Genomic DNA, 21,083 nt, shown 5'->3' with positions numbered 1-21,083 from the left:
TTTTTTTTTATTTTTTCTATAATAAATATGTAGTGTATGGATGATAAATAAAATAATTTAATTAGTTTAATAAGAATAAAATAAAATAAAAAATAAAAAAAATAAAAAATAATATTTTAATATATAAAGTGTGTGGTGTAGGATGATGTGTAGCATTTCCTCTTAATTATTTCTCTACCTAATTTTGGTAACATAAGGCCGACACGCCAGGCAGTTAAAATTTCTCAACCTCTGACTAGCTTGCTGATGATCTCACATCATGACATGAGTACCCATAATCAAACTTGGGGTTTTGCACACCATTCTTGATTCTTTCACGTCACACGTGGCTGACAAAAATCAAGAGGACGTACCCTCCGCCCACTTGTATCTTGTAAATTCAAATGTTTAGCATTTTCCCATATTTAATTCCCAGCCTTTGACAAATTCAGCCGTTATGTGGAATATTTAAACCCACGTGTATCCGACAGGCCAGGAAATCAAGCCAAGTATGAAGTCGTCGTGACAGCGATCGAGCCCCTGGTATTACAACTCCATTAATGACTAATTCAAAGTACTTGGTCAAAACGTTACCTCCTAAAATCCCCTTAATTAAAAAAAAAAAGAAGAAAACCTCGAGCATTCCAAGAAGAGTCCTACAAACTCTTTTACTTGTATATATACCTTACAGTACGTTCATATTTTCTTAAACACGCAAAACAAGTAACGTCTCAGTTCTATTCGAATCACACAAATTAGCTTGTTTCCTCGAGGCCAGGAAAAGAAAAATATATATATACTCCATACGTACTCAGATATATCAGCGACTTAAGTGGCAGCATTTTCAAATTAAGATGAGTTTTCGGAAGAGTATCGGCACCATTTTGATGATCGTTGTCATGATTATGGTGGCCATTTTTGGTGGTCATTTTGTGCAACACCAATGGGGTCGAAGCAACCAGAATACTGTTGAATGAGGATGACAATATTATTGCCAGTAGTACTGCTGCAAATCACTTGCTCATGAAATACTCGACTATCTACGAGAAGGCAAAGCACAGCATGGGTTATTGGCTTCAACGGTTGCCATCTGGACCTAGTCCTAGCGGCCCGGGCCACTTGACGTTTGTCGATCGACTCAGTCATGAAATCATGCATTCTACAAGTACTATATATGCATTATTGCTTGGCTAAGAATTAAGCACAAGCAATATCTATAGTAAATTAAGTTATAGACCAGCCAGCGGAGACAAATTAATATTGTAAATGAAAATAGATTTCTTTAGTTAATTTAATCGAATTTCATCAATATTGTATGTACTCCTTTTGTAGTACTTTTTTCTACTGGTTGAATAATTATATATACGATCATATTGGGTTGGAATATTGATTTGTTGTTTATGATCAATCCGTCTTCTTTATAGCTAGCTTATTAATTTGTTGTTATGATCCATGCATGGTGTACGTTTGAGCTTAAACTCTCGCGTAAAAGAAATTGTAAAACATTTAATTAGTCATTAAGAGGGTTATGATTTACATGACCTATTAATTTTTGGTTTTTCGAGAGTACAAAAATGTAGGAGGCCGTAGCACTTAACTAGAGGTGTGGTTTCCCTACAGCCTAGACGTGACCATAATATATAGCACCTTAGAAGCTAGAGCTTAGAGTACTATGGGTGCAACCCAAAGTTTTGAATGCCGTACCGAATGTCGTGATCAAGGCACTGGAACGAAATATTTTAATACCGATACTGTTTCATATACCATTTTGGAATAATCAATATATAAATAAATTATATATATATACAAATTATATTCCAAAATAATAGTTTATATATGAATAAATTATATACAAATACATATATATAAATTATAAATAGCCTGTTTTGAATTGAGGATCAAAAAATGAACTTGCAGTTTAAAGAAATGAAAAAAAGAAGAAGTAAATGTGGTATTTGGAGCGGTATGAAATATGTATAATACCTGTATCAGACCAGTGGCCGGTACGGCATATACCGGCCGTACAGTACAGTATTTAAATCTTTAGTGCAACCTGCTCTACACAGTCGGGTAGCCACCCTTCCCACACTCCGACCCCACTTGGATGGGGAGCCATTTTTGTTATTGTTTTCATAGTTCTTTCTTTTTATTTTGTTGCTTCCAATGTCACTTCCTTTTTTAGAAATACAGTTTGGGTCATTGAATTTTTCTTTTCTTTTTATGTACAGTTTGCACACTTTTCTTTAGTGTCAAAGGTAGGCTTTACTATTTTGATGTTATGTTGCAATTTCTTTCTCTAAAGCAAAAAATATATAAGAAAATCAATTTGGGGGCCCTTTATTAGGGGTGGGGCCTTAAGTAAATGTCAAAGTCGCCTACCCCTTGAGCCACCATTGTGCGCATGACCTCCATATGAGAAACCACCGGTTCATGGCTCAATTGCTCCTAAATTCGAAAAAATCAAAATCCAACCAAATCAAAATGAACCAACGAATCAATCGACCAACCAAAATCCATATAGATTAACCAACTGAGATCGAAGCAAACCTAGCCAATCTTGTGGCCATGGTTCTCTGAACAAACCCACAACTGCGCCATGACCTATGGCTCTAAGCAGAGAACCATAGTCGGTCGTGGCAGTGGGTCTAAGTAAAGAACCACAGCTAATTGTAGTCGCGAGTCTATGTAGAGACCTGTGGCCTGGAGGAGAAGAATAAGAAGATAAGGAGGAGGAGGTGACGTGTTCAGCGTCGCATTGATGTGAGGTTGGGGCTAGTGACAAAGGAGGAGATCATGTAGAAGAGAGAAGAGGTTTAGAGATGGGGGTGAATGGAGGGAGGGATTGAGAGAGACGTGAGAGCTGAGGAAATAAATTAGGATTTTTTCTCTTTTACACCAAGATATGTGGGGAGGGCTAGTGGCCCCTCGCACTCGGCTTCTTATTTTCTTAAAGAGCCTGCCCAACTACTTGGGTCGGGCGGATGTGATGGGTGGGCCAGATGCGGGGGCTTGCCCAACAAACTTAGCCTAGATAGTGAGGAAATAAATTAGGATTTTTTCTCTTTTACACCAAGATATGTGGGGAGGGCTAGTGGCCCCTCGCACTCGGCTTCTTATTTTCTTAAAGAGCCTGCCCAACTACTTGGGTCGGGCGGATGTGATGGGTGGGCCAGATGCGGGGGCTTGCCCAACAAACTTAGCCTAGATAGTGGGAAATCGTAGGTGTCCCTCAAGTCATGTTTGAGCCAAAATTTAGACCCCATCTCCACCATAAAACTCAATGAATCTTTAAGTGATTCCATGTTCAAATTCAAACCCAATATCTATTGTCAAACCGCTTAGAGTAATCCAAGGATGATCGAACCACTGCCCTTAAGCGGCTCCATATACATGTATCAAAAGTTTACTGTAGAAATCCTCTAGATGTTCATTAATACATATGTACACGGAGTTATGACTTATATATTAAATCAAATTGATACATTCTATATATAAAATAGAGCAGTGATCAATATATATGGACACAAACCCATACAGGAGTGGTATCATAGTCTGCACATCACCCAATCAAAAGTGAAATTTTAAGCTCTAAATTAGTCAGCCGTGCCAACGTGGCATGCCACATCAATATTATTGTTGATATGGCAGTACCACGTACGTCAAGTGGCTATATATGTGTGTGTTGGATTTACGCGTAGCACTACATCGTGCATTACGTAGATCAAATATATTATTAAACATTAAACTACGTGTGTACTCTCTTTTCAAGTTCGACCAAGTTTATCACATTAAAAATATCATAATTATGTGCATGATACAAGATATATAGCCACTCGGTCATATTGACATTCATGTGATCCCAATTACAAGATCACTATATATATATAGTCATTCAATCAATCATGAGATAAATAACGTGTGACAAGGCCATTGACACAATGTGACACCCATATTCAAAATTATATATTGGGCTTGCTCCATTTAACTACTCTGTTGAGTCTAATTGAGACGAGTAATTAACAAAGATATATGTATTTCCCTTTGACATGAACTTCAAACTTTAAATTATTGCGGTAAACACGGACATACATCAATTCAAACGTGGAACACCATGTATATATCCCCGGCCCTTTGCTTGTAAAAAAAAAACATTGTAGTCAAAACGTAAGCCTCTAAAGCCCATAAAACATGCATCACGTACTGCACGAGGAGACTACTAGTACAAGTACTCTATCACTATATAATAATAATATCATACCTCCTAGCTTTCACAATTCTCATAAACATCCGTCCTCAAGCACCCAAAGGCCAGCTAGCTCCTCCTAGCTTTCACAATTCTCATACACATCTATCCGCAAGCACCCAAAAGCTAGCCATCTTGTTCATGTACTAATTAGATCAAGTACCTTTCATAAACTAAGAAGCTGCAAATCTTTCTTCGAAATTACTTATAAAGTTCATAAACTTTTACTCTCCGAATCGAAGATGAACTTCCGCACTACAGTTTTGATAATTTTTGTCATCTCCACAGCCATCTTGATGTGCAACATGGAAGCAACGAGGATACTGAGTAAGGATTTTGGTAGCTCTAATTATCAAGCTGTAGATCAGACATACGAGAATGCAAAGTATACCGTGTCACATTGGCCGCAACAATTGTCAACTGGACCTAGTCATGACATTGCCGAGGGTCACTAGCAAGTTTCATTAATTGATCAAGTTCTTATATGAACTTAAAAGTCTCAAGTTCGAATAGCAATATGAGAAAATATTCTTCCGTTCCATTCTGTTTAGATGTACGTATAAGCTTATACCATTGCCAAGTACTACAAGATTTAGTTACATCAATAAAAGATTGAGGAATGATTTATATTATTATTATATATATATATACACTCTCGTTTGGACTTATAATTTTTTTTTGGATTATATTTTTCGTTGTACGTAGGTTTAGTTAGTGGCCAGCTGGATACAAATATTCTAAAGAAAATGCTAGTATGTTCCATGAGTTTGTCCTTCCTTCATATTAAGTACCGCTCATTAGGCCTGTGCATGGAATGCATTGGGCCGATCCGTCCGCATGATCCGACTTGAGCCCACCCGACAAAAGTCGGTTCTTTGGATCCACGTCACTAGCGGGTCAAGCTTAAGTATTATCAATCGAAATCGATACTGGCAATGCGTTTTGAACCAAGGTAGGGACCTCTTCCCCTCGTTTCACAAACCCTAGCCACCGGTGTGACCACTCTGTCGTCGGTCGCCGTTCTTCGTCGCCGTTGTCCATCACCGTTCGTCGTCGCCGTCGTCCATCGACGTTGCTGCTGCCCTATGTTGCTGCTCCACCTTGCGTCCAGATCTTCCCCTGCAACGGGTTCGTCCTCTACAACCCACATGGCTTCTTGCAAGATTCCTACACCTTCTTTCGGATTGCTTTCTAGTATTTGTTCCTTGGGTCTCAGATCTCTTCACCTTGGCCGGGTTGCTGGAATTTTTCTTTACGGGTTGCTTTCATTTTTTTTTTTTTTTTTGTTTTATTATCTTTGTCTTTCTTCTCATTTAACCTCCCAAAGTTTGATCCAGTAGTACTTTACCTACCTAGAGATATGAGCAATGAAAAAATCCAACTCCATGCGGGAAACTCCACCTTTATCCATGGACCGCCTGACAGCACTGCCCAAATCCGCCGCCCTCTTCCGTATCGCATGCCCTTCCTTCGATGCCATCAACAGTTTCACAGCTTTTTCTATAGTGGTTGACATCACTAGCTATGCCTGGCACGACAATTCCAACTTCGAGCAATTCTGTAATCAAAACCGTGTTCCTCGGCTAGTCCGAGGCTATTGGCCAAGCTGCAATTGGCACCCCTCATGGTGATGCTTTCGATGCAAGAATTACTATGGCAGAACAAATGAGGAGAAGGCGAACGGGTTTAGAACGGGTTCGACCCTACTTGAATTTCACAGACCGGATCGAATCAATCGTATTTTGTTTTCCCGTCGGGTCGGGTCGGTCCAAACTATGGACCGAGTGGATCGGTGTGCAGCCCTACCGCTCATGTATTCAAATTTTATTTTTATTTTTATTTTGCTTAATGGTTAAGAAAGTTACTTTTAGTGTATTGATGTATTTTTTTTAAAAAAAAACTTAACTCAAAGATGTTTAAAAAATGAAAAATTAAAAATTAAAAAATAAAAAATGTAAAATTTATACTAGTAGGCACGGTCAAAGCTGGACGACACACTAATATCACTCATATTGTAAATGAAAATAGCTTTATTTGGTTTAATCCAATTTTCATCAGTGATAATTATTGTATGTACTCATTTAATTATAATTAGTACTTTCTAGTATCGGTTGGACAATCATATATACGATCATATTGGTTAATTGGAATGAGTTTTTGTTTATTAATCCGTCCTCTTTCCGGTTACCTTATTTTGGCAAGTACCATATTTGCAACATGTTGTGATGATCCTTGGTGTTTTTTTTTTTTTTTTTTTTTAGTATAAAAAGGTAGGAGGGGATAATACTAAAGGTGGGTTTCCTATCAGGACTTGATCATAATAGTATCTTACTCATTGGGAATTGGGGAGCTTGATTGCTAAAATTCTTTGAAGATTAGCCTGTTTGGTTACGTAGATAAGATGAGATGAGATGTTTTAAATAGTAATAAATAAAATATTATTATAATATTAATTTTATATTTAGATTTAAAAAAATTAAATTATTTATTATATTTTATATTATAATTTAAAAAAATTATAATAATAAATTAAAATGAGATGAAGATAAATTTTTTGATTTTGATTAACCAAACAGGCTAAAAGTCCAAAGGCTATCAAACGCAAAATCGCAATCAACTTGGCTTTCGTTTTCTCGGACCCAAAATAGAAAATGTCCTTTATAGCCTTTAGGTGGCGTGAACCCAAGGAAACCTCCTCCCTCCTTTCCATCTTCGTGCCTTCGCGCTGGACGTTGAAAATTTAGCCTAGTTTGATTGTACATATTTGATTAAATAAAAAATTAAGTAAATAATAATAAAATATTTTATAAGTAACAATAAAATAATCTAGATCATTACAAAGTGTGATACTATAGTCACCGCTAGCTAATTGTTTTTATGTATTTTTTTAATTATATTTTTTAATACTTTTAAGTATTTTTTGTTAAAAAAATATCATAACATTATTAAAAAAGCACGTACTTAATCATTAAGTAATAAAATAAAATAAAGCCAACGCAACGAGAGCGTTTGATATCCCATTACCGAACTCAATAAATTATCCTTAGACGGTTCCATATTCATATTAGAACTAAAGACATATTGCCAAACTACTGAAGGTATGACACTAGTTAACTAAAGTTCTATTGCCTTATACTTTCTTATTAGTTCGGTAGTAGTTAATATACATGTATCAAAAGCTTGTACGTACGAGAACCCTCAAGCCTAGGAGATTTAATTTGTAAAACTTAAATTTTAAAATTATCTTTTAAATCAAATTATACTATATAAATAATGTATAATATAAAAATTTTAGGATAGAAATACTTATCAATTATATATTAAATCAAATTGGTACGAGAGTGATACAGGCACGGACCGTGCACAGACAATATGCACGTCACGCAATCAAAAGTGAGACTTTAACCATGACTAACAAATGCCATCGTGGCTTACCACATCAGTTATGATTTAAATATGTATGCCGAAACCATAGTGCCACGTAGCTAGCCTGGCTCCTGCATTCTTCAATTTTGGTTAATCTCTATATATATATATATATATATATGATATGGAAAAATTTAGTTACAAATATAATTGAATATTAATATGTGTATTAATCTAATGTGATTGATAAAAAATATATATTTTATTAAAAATAATGTTAATTTAAATTTTGAATATAAAAGAATCAGTATTGGTGTGCAGATTAGTATGCGACTTTATTTGTATGTAGCAAAACTCATATGATATTTATCATTTCTACACTATACATTAATATATAATTTTTTATTTTTATCCAATTAAAAAATATATATTTATATATTAATGTGTATTTTTAGTAAAGAGAATAGCAAAAATGATAAATCACGCAGCTTATTAGTGTAAAGAATAATAAGTAAAATTTTTAGCAACAAAAAAAAAATAATAATAATAAGTAAAATTTTTCATATATATATATATATAAGAAATTCTATTTACAATTATGAGTGAGTGGGAGACTAGATTTACCCACACGTATATTTGTTAGCTCATGATGTCGTACGTGTCATGGTTGTATGGCCTTTGATTAACACGAGAGCATAATTACTTACGCGTAGCAACTTTTCTCTTAGTAGGCACTTACGCGTAGCATTAATAAATCGTGTATTACATAGATCAAATATAGACATATTCAGGGCCAAAACTTAAATAAATTATATATTAAACATTCAATTACATACTCTCTTTTTTCGTTTCGACAATATCACATTAAAATCAAAGTACTCTCTTTTTTTCGTTCTAACAAGATGATCATCACATAAAAAAGATCACTGTATTTGCATGATATCATGTACATGCATGCACATATGAGTAATGCTATATATAGCCCATCGGTCATATATATATATATATAAGTAATATTATATATAATCGTGGAGTGTACAAGCGTCATGCAATCGCTTTAAAAAATAGTGAGATCTATTATTAAAAAATTAATTTTTAATTTTCATGTAAGTTACATATTTATTCATTTTTTTTAAAATGATTATACGACACTTGCGCACTCACAACTGTAACTATCATTTTTATATATTATATATGATATAGTCAGTCAATCATGCAAACTTTGAGATAATTATAATTAATGTGTTACACGTACAAAACCAAATTATATATGGAACTTGCCCTAACAATATTAATAGGACTATATAATATGGCTAGCCCAGTCAATGCAACCGAAGACATAATTAACGACCGAGACTCGTGACACCCAAAATCAAAATTATATATATTGGACTTGACGTACTTATTAATTACTCTGTTGATTCTTGAGACAAGTGACAAAGAAATATGCATGTATTTCCCAGCTTTGTCATGAACTTCAAAGCCTGTTTTGTTGGGTTACTGAGAATTTTTAGATGAGAATTTTGAATTTTAAGATTAAATATTAAAATATTATATTTTAATATTATTATTATTTTAAAATTTAAAAAAGTTAAGAAAAAGTTGAATTGTTTATTATATTTTATATAGAAATTTAAAAAAATTATAATAATGGAATAAAAATTTTATATTTGAAATAAAAAATTCAAATAGCCAATTATTGCGGTAAACACGGACAAACATGAATTCAAACGTATAAAACCATGTACATCCCGTCCACGGCCCTTTGCTCGGAAAAATACTGGGGACACTTTCTTCGAGTCTTTGCCATAAAAAGCACCGTAGTCAACACGTAAGCCTGAAAAGCCCACGAAACATCATGTGCACAAGGAGACTACTGGTACAGCTCTATCACTATATAAGAATAATATCATACCTCCTAACTTTCACAATTCTCATACACATCCATCCTCAAGCACCCAAAAGCTAGCTATCCCGTTCATGTACTAACATATATTAACCTCCAAATCGTTCTTTCGGAACTATTAAAGTTCAAAAACTTTCGCTCTCTCGATCGAAGATGAACTTCCGCACTACTGTTTTGATCATTTTTGTCATCTCCGCAGCCATCTTGATGTGCAACGTGGAGGCAACCAGGATACTATGTGAGGATTTGGGTAGTTCTAATTATCAAGCTGCAGAGACATACGAGAAGGTAAAATACACCATGTCATATTGGCTGCAACGATTGCCAACTGGGTCTAGTGATAAAGGCGGCGGTCACTAGGAAATTTCATTGGATCAAGATCTTATGAAGTTCTTATATGAATTTAAGGGGCTCAAGTTCAGACAACAATATGAGAAAATCTTGATCTTCCGTTCTTTACGATCTTTAGACATATGTACGGGCTTATACTATTGTCAAGTACTACAAGCTTTAGTTACACCAATAAAAGCTTGAGAATTGATACATATATATATTATTCGTTTATACCTACGTTTAGTCCTTGGTTAATTGGCTTGTAATCTTCAGTATAAAGATAATAGATTTATTCAGGTTTATTATTGAAGATTTTTTATGTCCTTATAAGCTATATATATTAGCTTGTAATTTCTCTTATGCAATTTCCTTTTGCACACACTTGTATGGACATGTGCGTTCTATATATACACACATGCACGTTATATCTACGCGTTCACACACATACAAACACTGACACGTATACACGTTTATCTTTTTCTTTTTGACAAGAGATTATTATCCTAATAAGATCGTGCAACAATGGGCCGAGAAACCCAATAACGTGCCTGCAGCTAGCTAGACCCAAAATTTAGAGGTTGGGCTGAGGGCTTTAGCTTACATAATTATTGGACTCGGCTACAGTTATATTTAAAGGCCATGGTGCCCTAATGTTTAATTTCAAATAGAACTTTAGGTTCGTTGAAATACATGTACACTCACATGCAGGCATTGTTTCTCAAAAACTTGCTATTTATAATTAAGCAGTGCTACATCCCCAAGGTAATCCGAATATCTTCCGGTAAGCACAAAATTTTTTTATTTATTATTTTTTATATTTTTAAAAAATTCACAACATTATTAAAAAATAATTCTTAATCATTAAGAAAAAAATTAAAAATAAGATTTTTTTGGTTTCGGGAGGATTTTTTCGAGTGAAATAGTATTTATATTTATAATTTGGTATGTAAACACCACTTTTTGTGAAACTCATAATAATATTTAAAAAAAAAATCAAAAGGGTATCAGTATATTTAGTTTGTTAATAAATAAACTCATATAGATATTTTCAAAATTAGCTGGATGACTAGTCTATGCATAGAGTTAAAAATGAGATAATTCAATTCTATTATCTTAATTCTCATTATTTTATGATGTGGCGCTATTAGATGATTAGAGATTATTTATTATATTTTATTTATAACTTATCATCTAATACCACATCATAGACTGATAAGAGGAAAATGAGAAATGAGATTATAAATATATAATTTTTTTTTTAGAATAAAAAGAAATCATTTATCCTCCTTTTCAAATCACTCTATTTTATCGGCCAGCACGTCCATTCCAAATTATCACCTCCTTTTGGTCCTACTTAAAACCCTTTTAGAAAGAAGTCCAGACTCAAAGAATAGGATAATTAAGAATACTCTTATTTCTTTTATTTATCAAGCCATTGAATGCCCATTAAAGCTACAGGCCATACAACAAGAGATCATACTAATTCTCTCACCCTTATATAAATTAATTTTTAAGACTAGGATGCGACTTGATTAATCCCGAACTCTGCCAACTTACTAATTTGTTGGCATTAATATCTTTATTTATTGTTTTAATAAGCTCGATACACCTAACAACTCTGATTATCACCAGGAGCAACATTGAGTTGGCTGCAATATTGAGTGTAGTACTTGATACGAGATTGGACTGCACCGGCATTTCCACCGTTGCATTCAATTGCACCATTGATGGCTCGAATTGTTGCACCAAACCCTTGGCCTATAACTTGGTGAACATTGGTCATCCAAAACCACAAGGCCGTCTTGAATGAAATAGTGGGATCTGTGGCCACAGTTTCAGGAGAGTTTAATCCGTCGAATTTAATGCTATTTCCGGCTGCTCCGTAGTTGTAATTCCAAGTTAATTGAAGAGGTCCACGGCCAAAGTATTTTTTGTTTGGATTGCATGGATATTGTGTGTTGCTCTCATCACAGTAGTCCTTCGATGCACCGTCTATCTCTTCTATGTAGCACAAAGCTGCCCACAAATACATAAACTTGCTTCAATATTTATAAGGTGAATTAACTTGTGTTTTTTTGGTGCATAAGGTGGTATTGTGTGTGCATGCATGTATAGGTTAGAGTGGAATTATAAATCTTACATCCTGTCTCATGTGCGACATTGGCAAAAAAAGCTGCAATCTCACGCTTGGAATCATCAGCAGAACCAGTCTTGCCGAATTGATTAAACGAATTAACAGCGTCAAGAAATGCAGCTCTTGTGTAGAAGCTCTTTCCTGGGCAATTTCCACTGGCTTGATTAAGTATCCCATTGAAGAAACCTTCTGTCACAATATCGGCCACCGAAGCACCACTAGTACTAGGGGTCGTAGGCGATGAAGTACAAGGGCCTTCTTTGCACCCTGGGCCGCAGTATTCATTGCCAGTGCCACAAAAGCCAAATTGGCTGCAGCATAGATTTGGTGCACAACCACAGTTTTGACCCTTCACATTGCCGGGCACAACTCCTGCTAAGAGTATTCCGACTAGAATAATCTGGGTTAGAAGATTTTTTGTGATGCTAAATGAAACCATCTTGGGAAGATTATCTTGTGAAGGAATTAAGGACGAAACCAGAAGATGATGTGCGATCAAAAGCAAAGCCAAGCATCCGATATTAATAGTGGTAAGGTGGGAAATTTCTGGAGCCAGCTAGCTTGGTTAATTTTCAATTTCACTATGATAATTCCTAGAAGGCGTGTGTGACACGGATGTTGTTGTTGGCCGGAATTTTGACTTGTTAGTAGAAAAACTAGTTATCGTTACGTTCTTGATCGAATTAAGTCCAAGCTGAGACGGCAACCTCAATGGTGAATTTGATCTGTCTATCGCTTGTCGCGGGTGCATGCTGCTGTGTCTTTGTCCCAATACTTTCCATTTACTTATAATCATGTGGAAGGTATCGATCATGGATCGAGCTAGGCGCGGATATTCTTTCAAGTTATATAGGATACCCTGAAATGTTTAAGTTGATGGGATATAGCCTTGTATTTTCCCACAATTAATTTACACGATGATGATGATACTCGTAACGGAATTTGAGTTTTGAACGACCTGCATGGAGCCAAAAAAATAAGAGAATTTTAAACTGGCACGGTAGTGATCCTTATCCAGGCGGGCTCAAGGGTAAGGCCACCATCGGCCCCACCTGCAACGCCCCAAAACTAGAAGTGAAGATATTTTTATTTTGATATTTTTAGACAAAAAGCATATCATTAAATAAAAATTTAATTTTTTTTATATTTTTTAATGTGTACAAAGCCTATAAAATTAAATTTAATATTTAATACAATGAATCATTTATGTTTTTAAATAATTTTTCTAAAATTTTTATGAGACACAAAATTTACAACAAAACCTCATTTTCAATTATTATATTAAATATAAATTCAAAATGTTCTATTTAAATTTATTGAAAATTTTAAAAAATATTTAATATAATAATTTATATTTTATTATATTATATTTAAGAGTGACTAGCTTAAATACTCCCTTAGGTCTCAATTTAGAATTTTTCCTCAATTTATATTTAGCCGACCCTGCCCCTATCAACGCCTGAATCGGCTGGTGGGCTCGAGCTTGGAAACTTAATTGGATAATGTATATCTGTGGTAGGCCGTCATGCACATGATCAGATACATTTAATCTAGCACTGGCAGCCCTATATATGATTAATTAAACCCCCGTAAATGGCGCGGGAAGAAGTCCTTGTCCTTAAAGTTGTTACGTAAGCCCCCAAAAAACCATTAACCACACCACAAAAAAAGAAAAGAAAAAAAATAAAGGACCCTCAAATCAGTGCAAGAATATAGATCGATCGAAGACCCACTACAATGACGTACAAAGTCTAATTGAAGTGATCTTTTGCCTCGGGATTCATTGCGGCTAAAGAAGTGCCGTTACAAGTTGTCGAAATTTGCGATAAACTTGGATATTTATAAATCCTGATTCCCAGGCGAGATAAGTATATACCACATGCATATGGTAATTATATAGATCGATCCATCTCTTTTAATTTTACAGTAGATCATGAATTTGAATTGAGAATTCTAGAAGATCTTGATCTAAAGTTTTAGTAATATATTTGGAATTCAAGCTAATTACAAGAGCTTAAATTAAATTCTTGTTTAAACGGGAGAACCTCATCATCTGAAAGAGAAATATTTATAGACATATCAAATAGATTTTACAATATTTATTATCATCTGTATAAATGTACGTTAGGTAGCATTAAAGAAGAAAAAAATGTACTAAAACTCATTTTATGTGATCTATCCCTTTTCACTTGATCAGGTCCTCACGCTCGAACAAAAAAAAGTTAAGATAACCTAGCTTGATCCCGTAATGGAAAGTTTCCTTGCCCGTTTACATGCATAACTACTAATTCTAGCCTGTTTCACCTCAAATTTACACTTATAATATTAGAGCTTGTTACGTACGTACGTACTGAAGAAACTATATCTGGGAGGACTCGCAGCTTGTACGCTAGTTAGGAGTGTAAAAAAAAACTGATAAACCGGTATATTGGATCAAACTAGTGGGATCAATCTAATTCTGAGTTTGGTTCGGTCAGGTATTGGTTTTATTTTTCTTAAAACCAGTCAAAATTAGTCTAGTTTCGATTTTTTTTTCTAAAACCAGACCAGATCAGACCGGATCGATTTATATATATTTTAATTTTTTATATTGTATATAATATTTATATATAATATATAACTATATATAAAATAGTTTTATATTATATGATAAATTACTAATTAATATAATATTAAATTTTAAAATCTTATATCATTTTATTTATTATATTAATAGTTATGCTAATATTATATAGTGCCTATTAATAGTTATATTTATACTATATCACTATATATTATAATATACTATAATATATCATTATAATCTATAATATAATTATAGTATATATTATAATATAATATAGTATATATATTATATAATATATAATATAGTATATTAAAATTTATAAAATCAGATTAAACTGGATAGAAAATTAGTAAAATTATAATATTTATTTAAGAGAATAATCGATACGTAATCTATACATATTAATTTAATTTTAAATTTTATCTAAAACAATTAGATCGATTACGTACCTAACGCTAGCTAGGAGCCTAGGAGGATTTTCAGGTGCATGACCAGATCGTATTGACTTTCCCAACTCATGACCCGGATTTTCTGGTGCATGCTAGTTGGAGGATTCGCTTTTTGTAAGCTAGGAGCTAGGATTTTCTGTTTCTGGTTCATGTCCAGATCATATTGACTTTTCCAACCCATGGGTCCATGACATCCGAGTACGTACTGTTTTGTTGTTTCGCAGGGTCAAAGCTCCAGCACAAATGATTTGACTGATCTCAAACATCAAGCCATGGACCAAATGGACAACAGTAAATACTTTATCTACGACCATTTCCGGCTTTGGCTGATATAGCTTAATACTTAATAATATATATTATATATATAATTAATAACACAAATAGGGAGTGGATGATATAATAGCTTAATTTATAATTTTATAGTACTCGTTATCATTTAATAATAATAATAATTAATATAGCAGAATTATTCTTTATGAGGTGACTAATAGGAGCAAATTAATTAAATTAAACTTCATGCTTTGAAAAAATCCAGCTGGGAGAAGAGATCATTGATGACCGTAATGACATGAAGAAATACTGCAGGCTGCATTGAAGCTTATTTGGGATATAATTCATACTTAAATATTATAGTACACTTGCAAGTGAGATTATTGCCGGGATCAACACCCAATTGGTTACACTATTCAATATATATATAATACTCAACACGTTTCTGAACTGCTTCAAGGTCCCCAACCATTACACTCGTGGATACCATTAATGGCTTGAATTATTGTTGCTCCGAAATCTTTGTCTATGAGGAATTAAGCTGTGAACAGAGTTCATCCAATACCACAAGGCGGTCTGAAATGAAATAACTGGATCATTTTCTACAGTTTCTGGAGAGTTTAACCCGTTGAATCCAATGTCGATCGTGTCCTTCTCGATCGTCCATACTTGAAATTAATTCCAAGATAGTTGCAGTCCACGACCATAATAAACTTTGTCAGGATTGCATGGATATTGATCTGTGTATTCTTCCTCATCATCACAGTAGTACTTGGCGGGACCAATATATATCTCCTCTATGTAGGAAAAAACTGCACAAACAAAACATCTTGCTTCAATATGCTGGGCGTCTGCATGCATGCATGCTGCATGTATGAACATCAAATAATAGATGTCTGTGTATGCACAAGCATGATGATTGCATGATTCAGAGAGAGCAAGATCGATCTTACGTTTAGTCCCACATATAAGTTACATGGCGAAAGAAAGCTGCAATCTTAGAGTCATCAATGGCACCGGTCCTACCAAATTGATATTGATCATATGATGAGAGCTTTAAGAAAGGCTGCTCGTGAATAGAAATACTTTCCAGCACAACTCATGTTAGCCCAATTAGTTTATGCCATCGAAGAAGTCTGGGGAGACAATATCAGGCACCGAGACATTATTGAGCTCTTGGGAGGCACAATGAGGGCTCTCTTGGCACCCCGTGCCGTAGTGGTACTCGTTGGTAGTACTGCAGACGTTGCACCATTCATCTGTGGCGCAAGTACTACAATTTTATGCCCCTAAGTGTATTGGAAAGGCCGCCCCAGTTATAATTCCTACCAGAATAAGGCCGCTTACCAAATGCTTCTTCATGCTAAGGACCACTAGCTACTAGCGTTTTGGGAGAGACGTTTGTAGGTGATCGAATGTTGGAATTAGAGATTGTGTGCTCAAGAAAACTGAAGTCATGAGGACGTTGGATATATGGCACTGCAAATTGAAGTGGGCAGTTTATGCATGGTCATGTCTAGATGTCTAACTCTTGTTGGAGTTAATACACGGGCGTGTTCCACAATAGGATACAAAGGACATGATATGTCCCACATCCAATAAATCAAATTCCAAAAAAGAACTTGACCCAAATCTTGATCAATATTTTATATAAAATTCTATACACCACGTTACTATCTCACGTACTTTTATCTTACTATGTAAGATCATGTGATGTATTTAGTATCATCGGATGATCCTTTATTGAATGATTTTTTAGTAACCAATAGTAAAAAATGTGACACAACTTATATATATATATATAGTGAGATAAAATTAGGATGAGAGTACTATAGTGTATAGAATTACTTTTATATACTCAATGTGGCAAACACAGAAATACCTGCCATGTCAATGATGTTACACATAGATGACATGTGAGGTGTTACTATTAACTAGACTAGCTAGATATATATCTACTAGCATTAACTAAGTTTTTGGTGTAAAAACGCGTAATGGGTAATTTGTTAATTTGCTTTGTTCACTAGAGTTTCATTACACAGTATTCGTTCCCGGGGTCTCCTTAATCGGTCAATATTATTAAATCATGATAAAGTATATATTGACAGACATAAATAATTCACATTTTAAATCTGTCCTAATTACTATAAAACTCGTTCAACTCGATTAGGATTGACCCAGAAAGTGATCAATGATTAACATATACCAATACTTCCACTACTAGACACACAAAGTGAATAATCCACTACTCCCTTAATCCTTTAGTACGAAGAATACTTGATTACAAACTCAACTGAGACGAATTCGAATAGATATAGAGTAGCTTTGTTCATAGTTTGCAAATCTATCTTGATACCACCAAACATAATGGCCAACAACCTCTGTTTTTTGTGTAATATAGTCTAGTAACATCAACATCACATCAATGATAATCACGAACCTCACATGATCATAGAGTTTGGATGTCTGCCATTTAGATTCTTTACTCTGTTGCGCACGCATGCATATGGTTTTGTTTGGATCTTCACAAGCCCAAAATATATGTACTTACGTGTGTTAACCGCGAGACATCATTAATTTATCGATCAATCCATAGTCAATACAATCGTTTCTGAAAAAATAGATTCAAAGATTAATAATAACCATTTAGCTCCGAAAATGTCAGGCACGAGCGATTTCGCAAACTATGCTATCTTGTCGCATCATATATATATATATGTGTGTGTGTGTGTGTGTGTGGGATAAATCCTGCAATCTCTAACGTATCACTGTCTAGGCCGTCCATTGAATTTTAATTACCATAGAGTTCGAATTAATAGAAAATGATATTGATTTAAGCTGGTTTTTAATCTCGGACTAAAAGCTTTAGATCATCTGATTATTTTATTTGTTGGATAATATATATATATTATATAGCGCCCTCCTAGTCTTAGACGTTTTTATCATTTCATTGCTTATGACCATGAGCAATGAAAATTATATAAAATACAGATATAAATAGATGGTCATGAAAAAAAAAAAAAAAAAAAAATTGAGGGAGATCTAAGTACGAGATTGATGACCGGAGAGGAAGGCAACGGCACTAAAGGCATGCATTCAAGCTGATTAATTTGGGATATTCACACTTAATTATAGTACGCTTTATTTCCTTTGAGACAATATATTACAAGGGCAGCTAGCTAGTCGACTGACTGCATGTGCGTAAGGCCAGTTCGCTAGCAAGTGAGATCATCGCCAGGATCAACACCTAATTGTTTACAATATTCAGTATAATACTCGACACGTTTCTGAACTGCTTCGGGGTTTTCATCAAAACATTCATGTCCACCTTTCATGCTTGCAATTGTTACCCCAAATCCTAAGTCCATATATGGGTGAGCATAGTTCATCCAATACCACAAGGCGGTCTTAAACGAAATAACCGGATCATTTATCACAGTTTCAGGAAAGTTTAACCCGTCGAATCCAATATTATTTCCTGATGCTCCGTAGTTGAGATTCCATGACAGTTGAAGTGGTCCACGTCCATGGTAACTTTTATTTAGATTGCATGGATATTCTTCGAAACGGTCGTCGCAGTAGTTCTTCGAGGGACCATCTATCTCCTCTAGATAGCAAAAATCTGAAAACAAAAAGAAAAAGTATCTTGTTTCAATTCTTATATAGTTTGGAAGATGCTCAAGAATGGATTATATTTACAAGCTCCTGGTGTATGCATGCGCAAAAAATCTATGGATGTTTTTATATATGTGCACAAGATTATATGATTCAAAGAGAGTAAGATCGGTTTTATCACCTGTCAATGACTCCTTGTAGCGATTCCTAGATCGGATCCCTCTCTCTGAAACCCCTTTCTCTCTGAAACCTCTCTAACCCCCCAACCCAAAGGCGCTCGACGAGGGGGGTGGGAGCTTCGTCTCCCGCTCCCCCTCCCTCCCCTTTTTTCTCCTTTTGTTGTTTTTTTCTTTTTCTCTCTAGGTTTCTTCAAGTCAATAAGGGAGGATGCCGCTCCGGTCTGTCCAGCTGCCAACCGTCAACACGCACCCCTCCAAGGTGTTGGCCAGGTGCCGATCTACAAGCCCACCAATCGTGGTGCCTATCGGAGAGGGGCGGTGCCAGCACGAGCGGGTCGAAGTCTTGACTCTCTGCGGCGTGTGGCTGTCACGCGCCTTCAAGGGACCACCTGCAGATGAGTTTCTCGGCTTCTTTGGATCCTCAGTCTCCGGTTCTTCAGTTTCTGAACGGCGGTGTTCCTCCTAGAGTTAGTTTTTGAGTCGAGCTCGGCCTCTATGTGCCGATTGTTTGTGCTCTGTTTTTCCGTCCTTTTGTTCGGCGTCCAGTTTCTCTTTGCATGATCTCTGCCACTGTTGGTTGGTGTCGCCGGTGTGGGTGTTTCCGTTTTCTCTTTTTTTGGTGTTGGTTTTTGTGTCGGTGCTTTGCACGGCCTTTGCCGCCGTGGTTCCTGTTTGCTTTTGGTTGTTCTGTTTGCTTCTTGTGAAGTCCACGGTGTGGTTATGAGGTTTTGTGGGGCTCAATCTGAGGCAAAGAGCTGAGAGCGATGGGCGATGTTATGGCCGGTGGTCGTACGGCCGGCCTCCTCTGAGGAGGTTTTTGTGGTCCGTGCGCAAGCTGGGTGCTCGTCTCATGGAGGCTCGTGATGCCGATTGCCTGTGGAGGATGTGCCGCTAGAGCTCATGTCGTGCTCGTGGTTGTGTTGTTTTGTTTTTGTTAGTTTTTGTTTCGTTGGTTTGTCAGTTTCTAGGTTTAGTGTAGTTATATGCTATTGGACTGTTTATTCATAGCGGTTGTATCCCGCTTTCTGCCTCCTTGGAGGTTGGAGGGGTCCTCGTCTCTGGTCTTACAGAGCTTGTTAGAAGTTAAGACAATGTCTGTTACCTTGTGTGCGGGGAAGCTCCTAAGCAGTTGCGTTAGTTGGCTTACTTGTTAAGTCACAGTTGTAACTTCGTTTATGGATGAATGCAATGAAGCATATTTTTCTCAAAAAAAAAAAAAAAAAAAAAAAAAAAAAAAGAGAGTAAGATCTTACGCCCAGTCTCGTGAGTTACATGGCCAAAGAAAGCAGCAATCTCACGCATAGAGTCATTGGTGGAACCAATCCTTCCAAATTGATTATATGAACCGAGAGCTTCAAGAAAGGCTGCTCGTGAGTAAAAGTTCTTTCCAGCACAACTCGCATCAGCTTGGCTAATTATCCCATCGAAGAACTCCAATGTCACAACATCAGACACTGAGACATCGTTGAGTTCAGGGGACTGATAACAAGGGCCCCATTGACATCCATCGCCACAGTACTCGTCGGTAGTGCCACAGTAGCTCCATGGGTTACAGCATTCATCTGGGCGACAACCACAAATTGATTGAGCCTCAATACCGTATCTTGGAAAAGCCCCAGCTATAATTCCTATCAGAATAAGGGTTAGCAAATGCTTCTTCATGCTAAGGGCAACTGGCATTTTGAGAGAGTTTGTTGGTGATTGAAACTGGGAATTAAGAGATTAATGTGTGTGCTTAAGAAAATTGAAGGCGTGAGGTTGGATTTATAGTGCAAAGTGAAGTGAGCAGTGCATGGTGTCTTGGCTCTGAGTTACTGAATCTGAACATGATCGTGATGGTTCTAAAGGGCTTATTGTTGGGTTTGTGGAGTCTGGTTTATAAAGAGCTTATTGTTGTGTTTGTGGAGTCTGATTTATTATTGTGGTGACCTGATTTGATGTCTTGACTCAATAAAAATTCTTTATGGATTTTTAGTGGATTCTTTATGGTTCTAGAGGACTTATTATTGGGTTTGCCTAAAGCCCCTAGTGGAAGAAGGCCTA

At 35.7% G+C, this 21,083-nt stretch overlaps 2 protein-coding genes and 1 pseudogene across 2 annotated transcripts; all 3 read right to left on the bottom strand.

The window, feature by feature from the left end:
• Nucleotides 1-11,218: 11,218 nt before the first annotated feature.
• On the bottom strand, nt 11,219-12,468 carry LOC122275922 (endochitinase EP3-like). Its single transcript, XM_043085270.1, has 2 exons — nt 11,968-12,468; nt 11,219-11,843 (listed from the first exon to the last, which is right to left on the bottom strand). The coding sequence occupies exons 1-2, from the start codon at nt 12,398-12,400 to the stop codon at nt 11,437-11,439; spliced, it is 840 nt and encodes a 279-aa protein (XP_042941204.1). The 5' UTR covers nt 12,401-12,468; the 3' UTR covers nt 11,219-11,436.
• A 3,106-nt stretch (nt 12,469-15,574) lies between these two features.
• LOC122300147 lies at nt 15,575-17,135 on the bottom strand (annotated as a pseudogene).
• A 1,178-nt stretch (nt 17,136-18,313) lies between these two features.
• Nucleotides 18,314-20,872, bottom strand: LOC122275929 (endochitinase EP3-like). The gene is made up of 2 exons (XM_043085276.1): nt 20,294-20,872; nt 18,314-18,868 (listed from the first exon to the last, which is right to left on the bottom strand). The coding sequence occupies exons 1-2, from the start codon at nt 20,718-20,720 to the stop codon at nt 18,462-18,464; spliced, it is 834 nt and encodes a 277-aa protein (XP_042941210.1). The 5' UTR covers nt 20,721-20,872; the 3' UTR covers nt 18,314-18,461.
• Between the last annotated feature and the right edge of the window lie 211 nt (nt 20,873-21,083).

Source organism: Carya illinoinensis, chromosome 1 (assembly GCF_018687715.1).
Source record: "Carya illinoinensis cultivar Pawnee chromosome 1, C.illinoinensisPawnee_v1, whole genome shotgun sequence".
Classification (NCBI taxonomy): Eukaryota; Viridiplantae; Streptophyta; class Magnoliopsida; order Fagales; family Juglandaceae; genus Carya; species Carya illinoinensis.
Note: the sequence above shows the minus strand (reverse complement) of the source record. Positions and strands in the feature narration are given on the sequence as shown.

What these genes read in the sequence shown, in the direction of transcription:
- LOC122275922 (XM_043085270.1), bottom strand. Translation starts at nt 12,400, where the DNA reads ATGGTTTCATTTAGCATCACAAAAAATCTTCTAACCCAGATTATTCTA. An exon ending in TGTCGCACATGAGACAGGAT is followed by an intron (nt 11,844 to 11,967) that starts GTAAGATTTATA and finishes ATTTGTGGGCAG; the next exon opens with CTTTGTGCTACATAGAAGAG.
- LOC122275929 (XM_043085276.1), bottom strand. Translation starts at nt 20,720, where the DNA reads ATGCCAGTTGCCCTTAGCATGAAGAAGCATTTGCTAACCCTTATTCTG. An exon ending in TGTAACTCACGAGACTGGGC is followed by an intron (nt 18,869 to 20,293) that starts GTAAGATCTTAC and finishes TTTTGTTTTCAG; the next exon opens with ATTTTTGCTATCTAGAGGAG.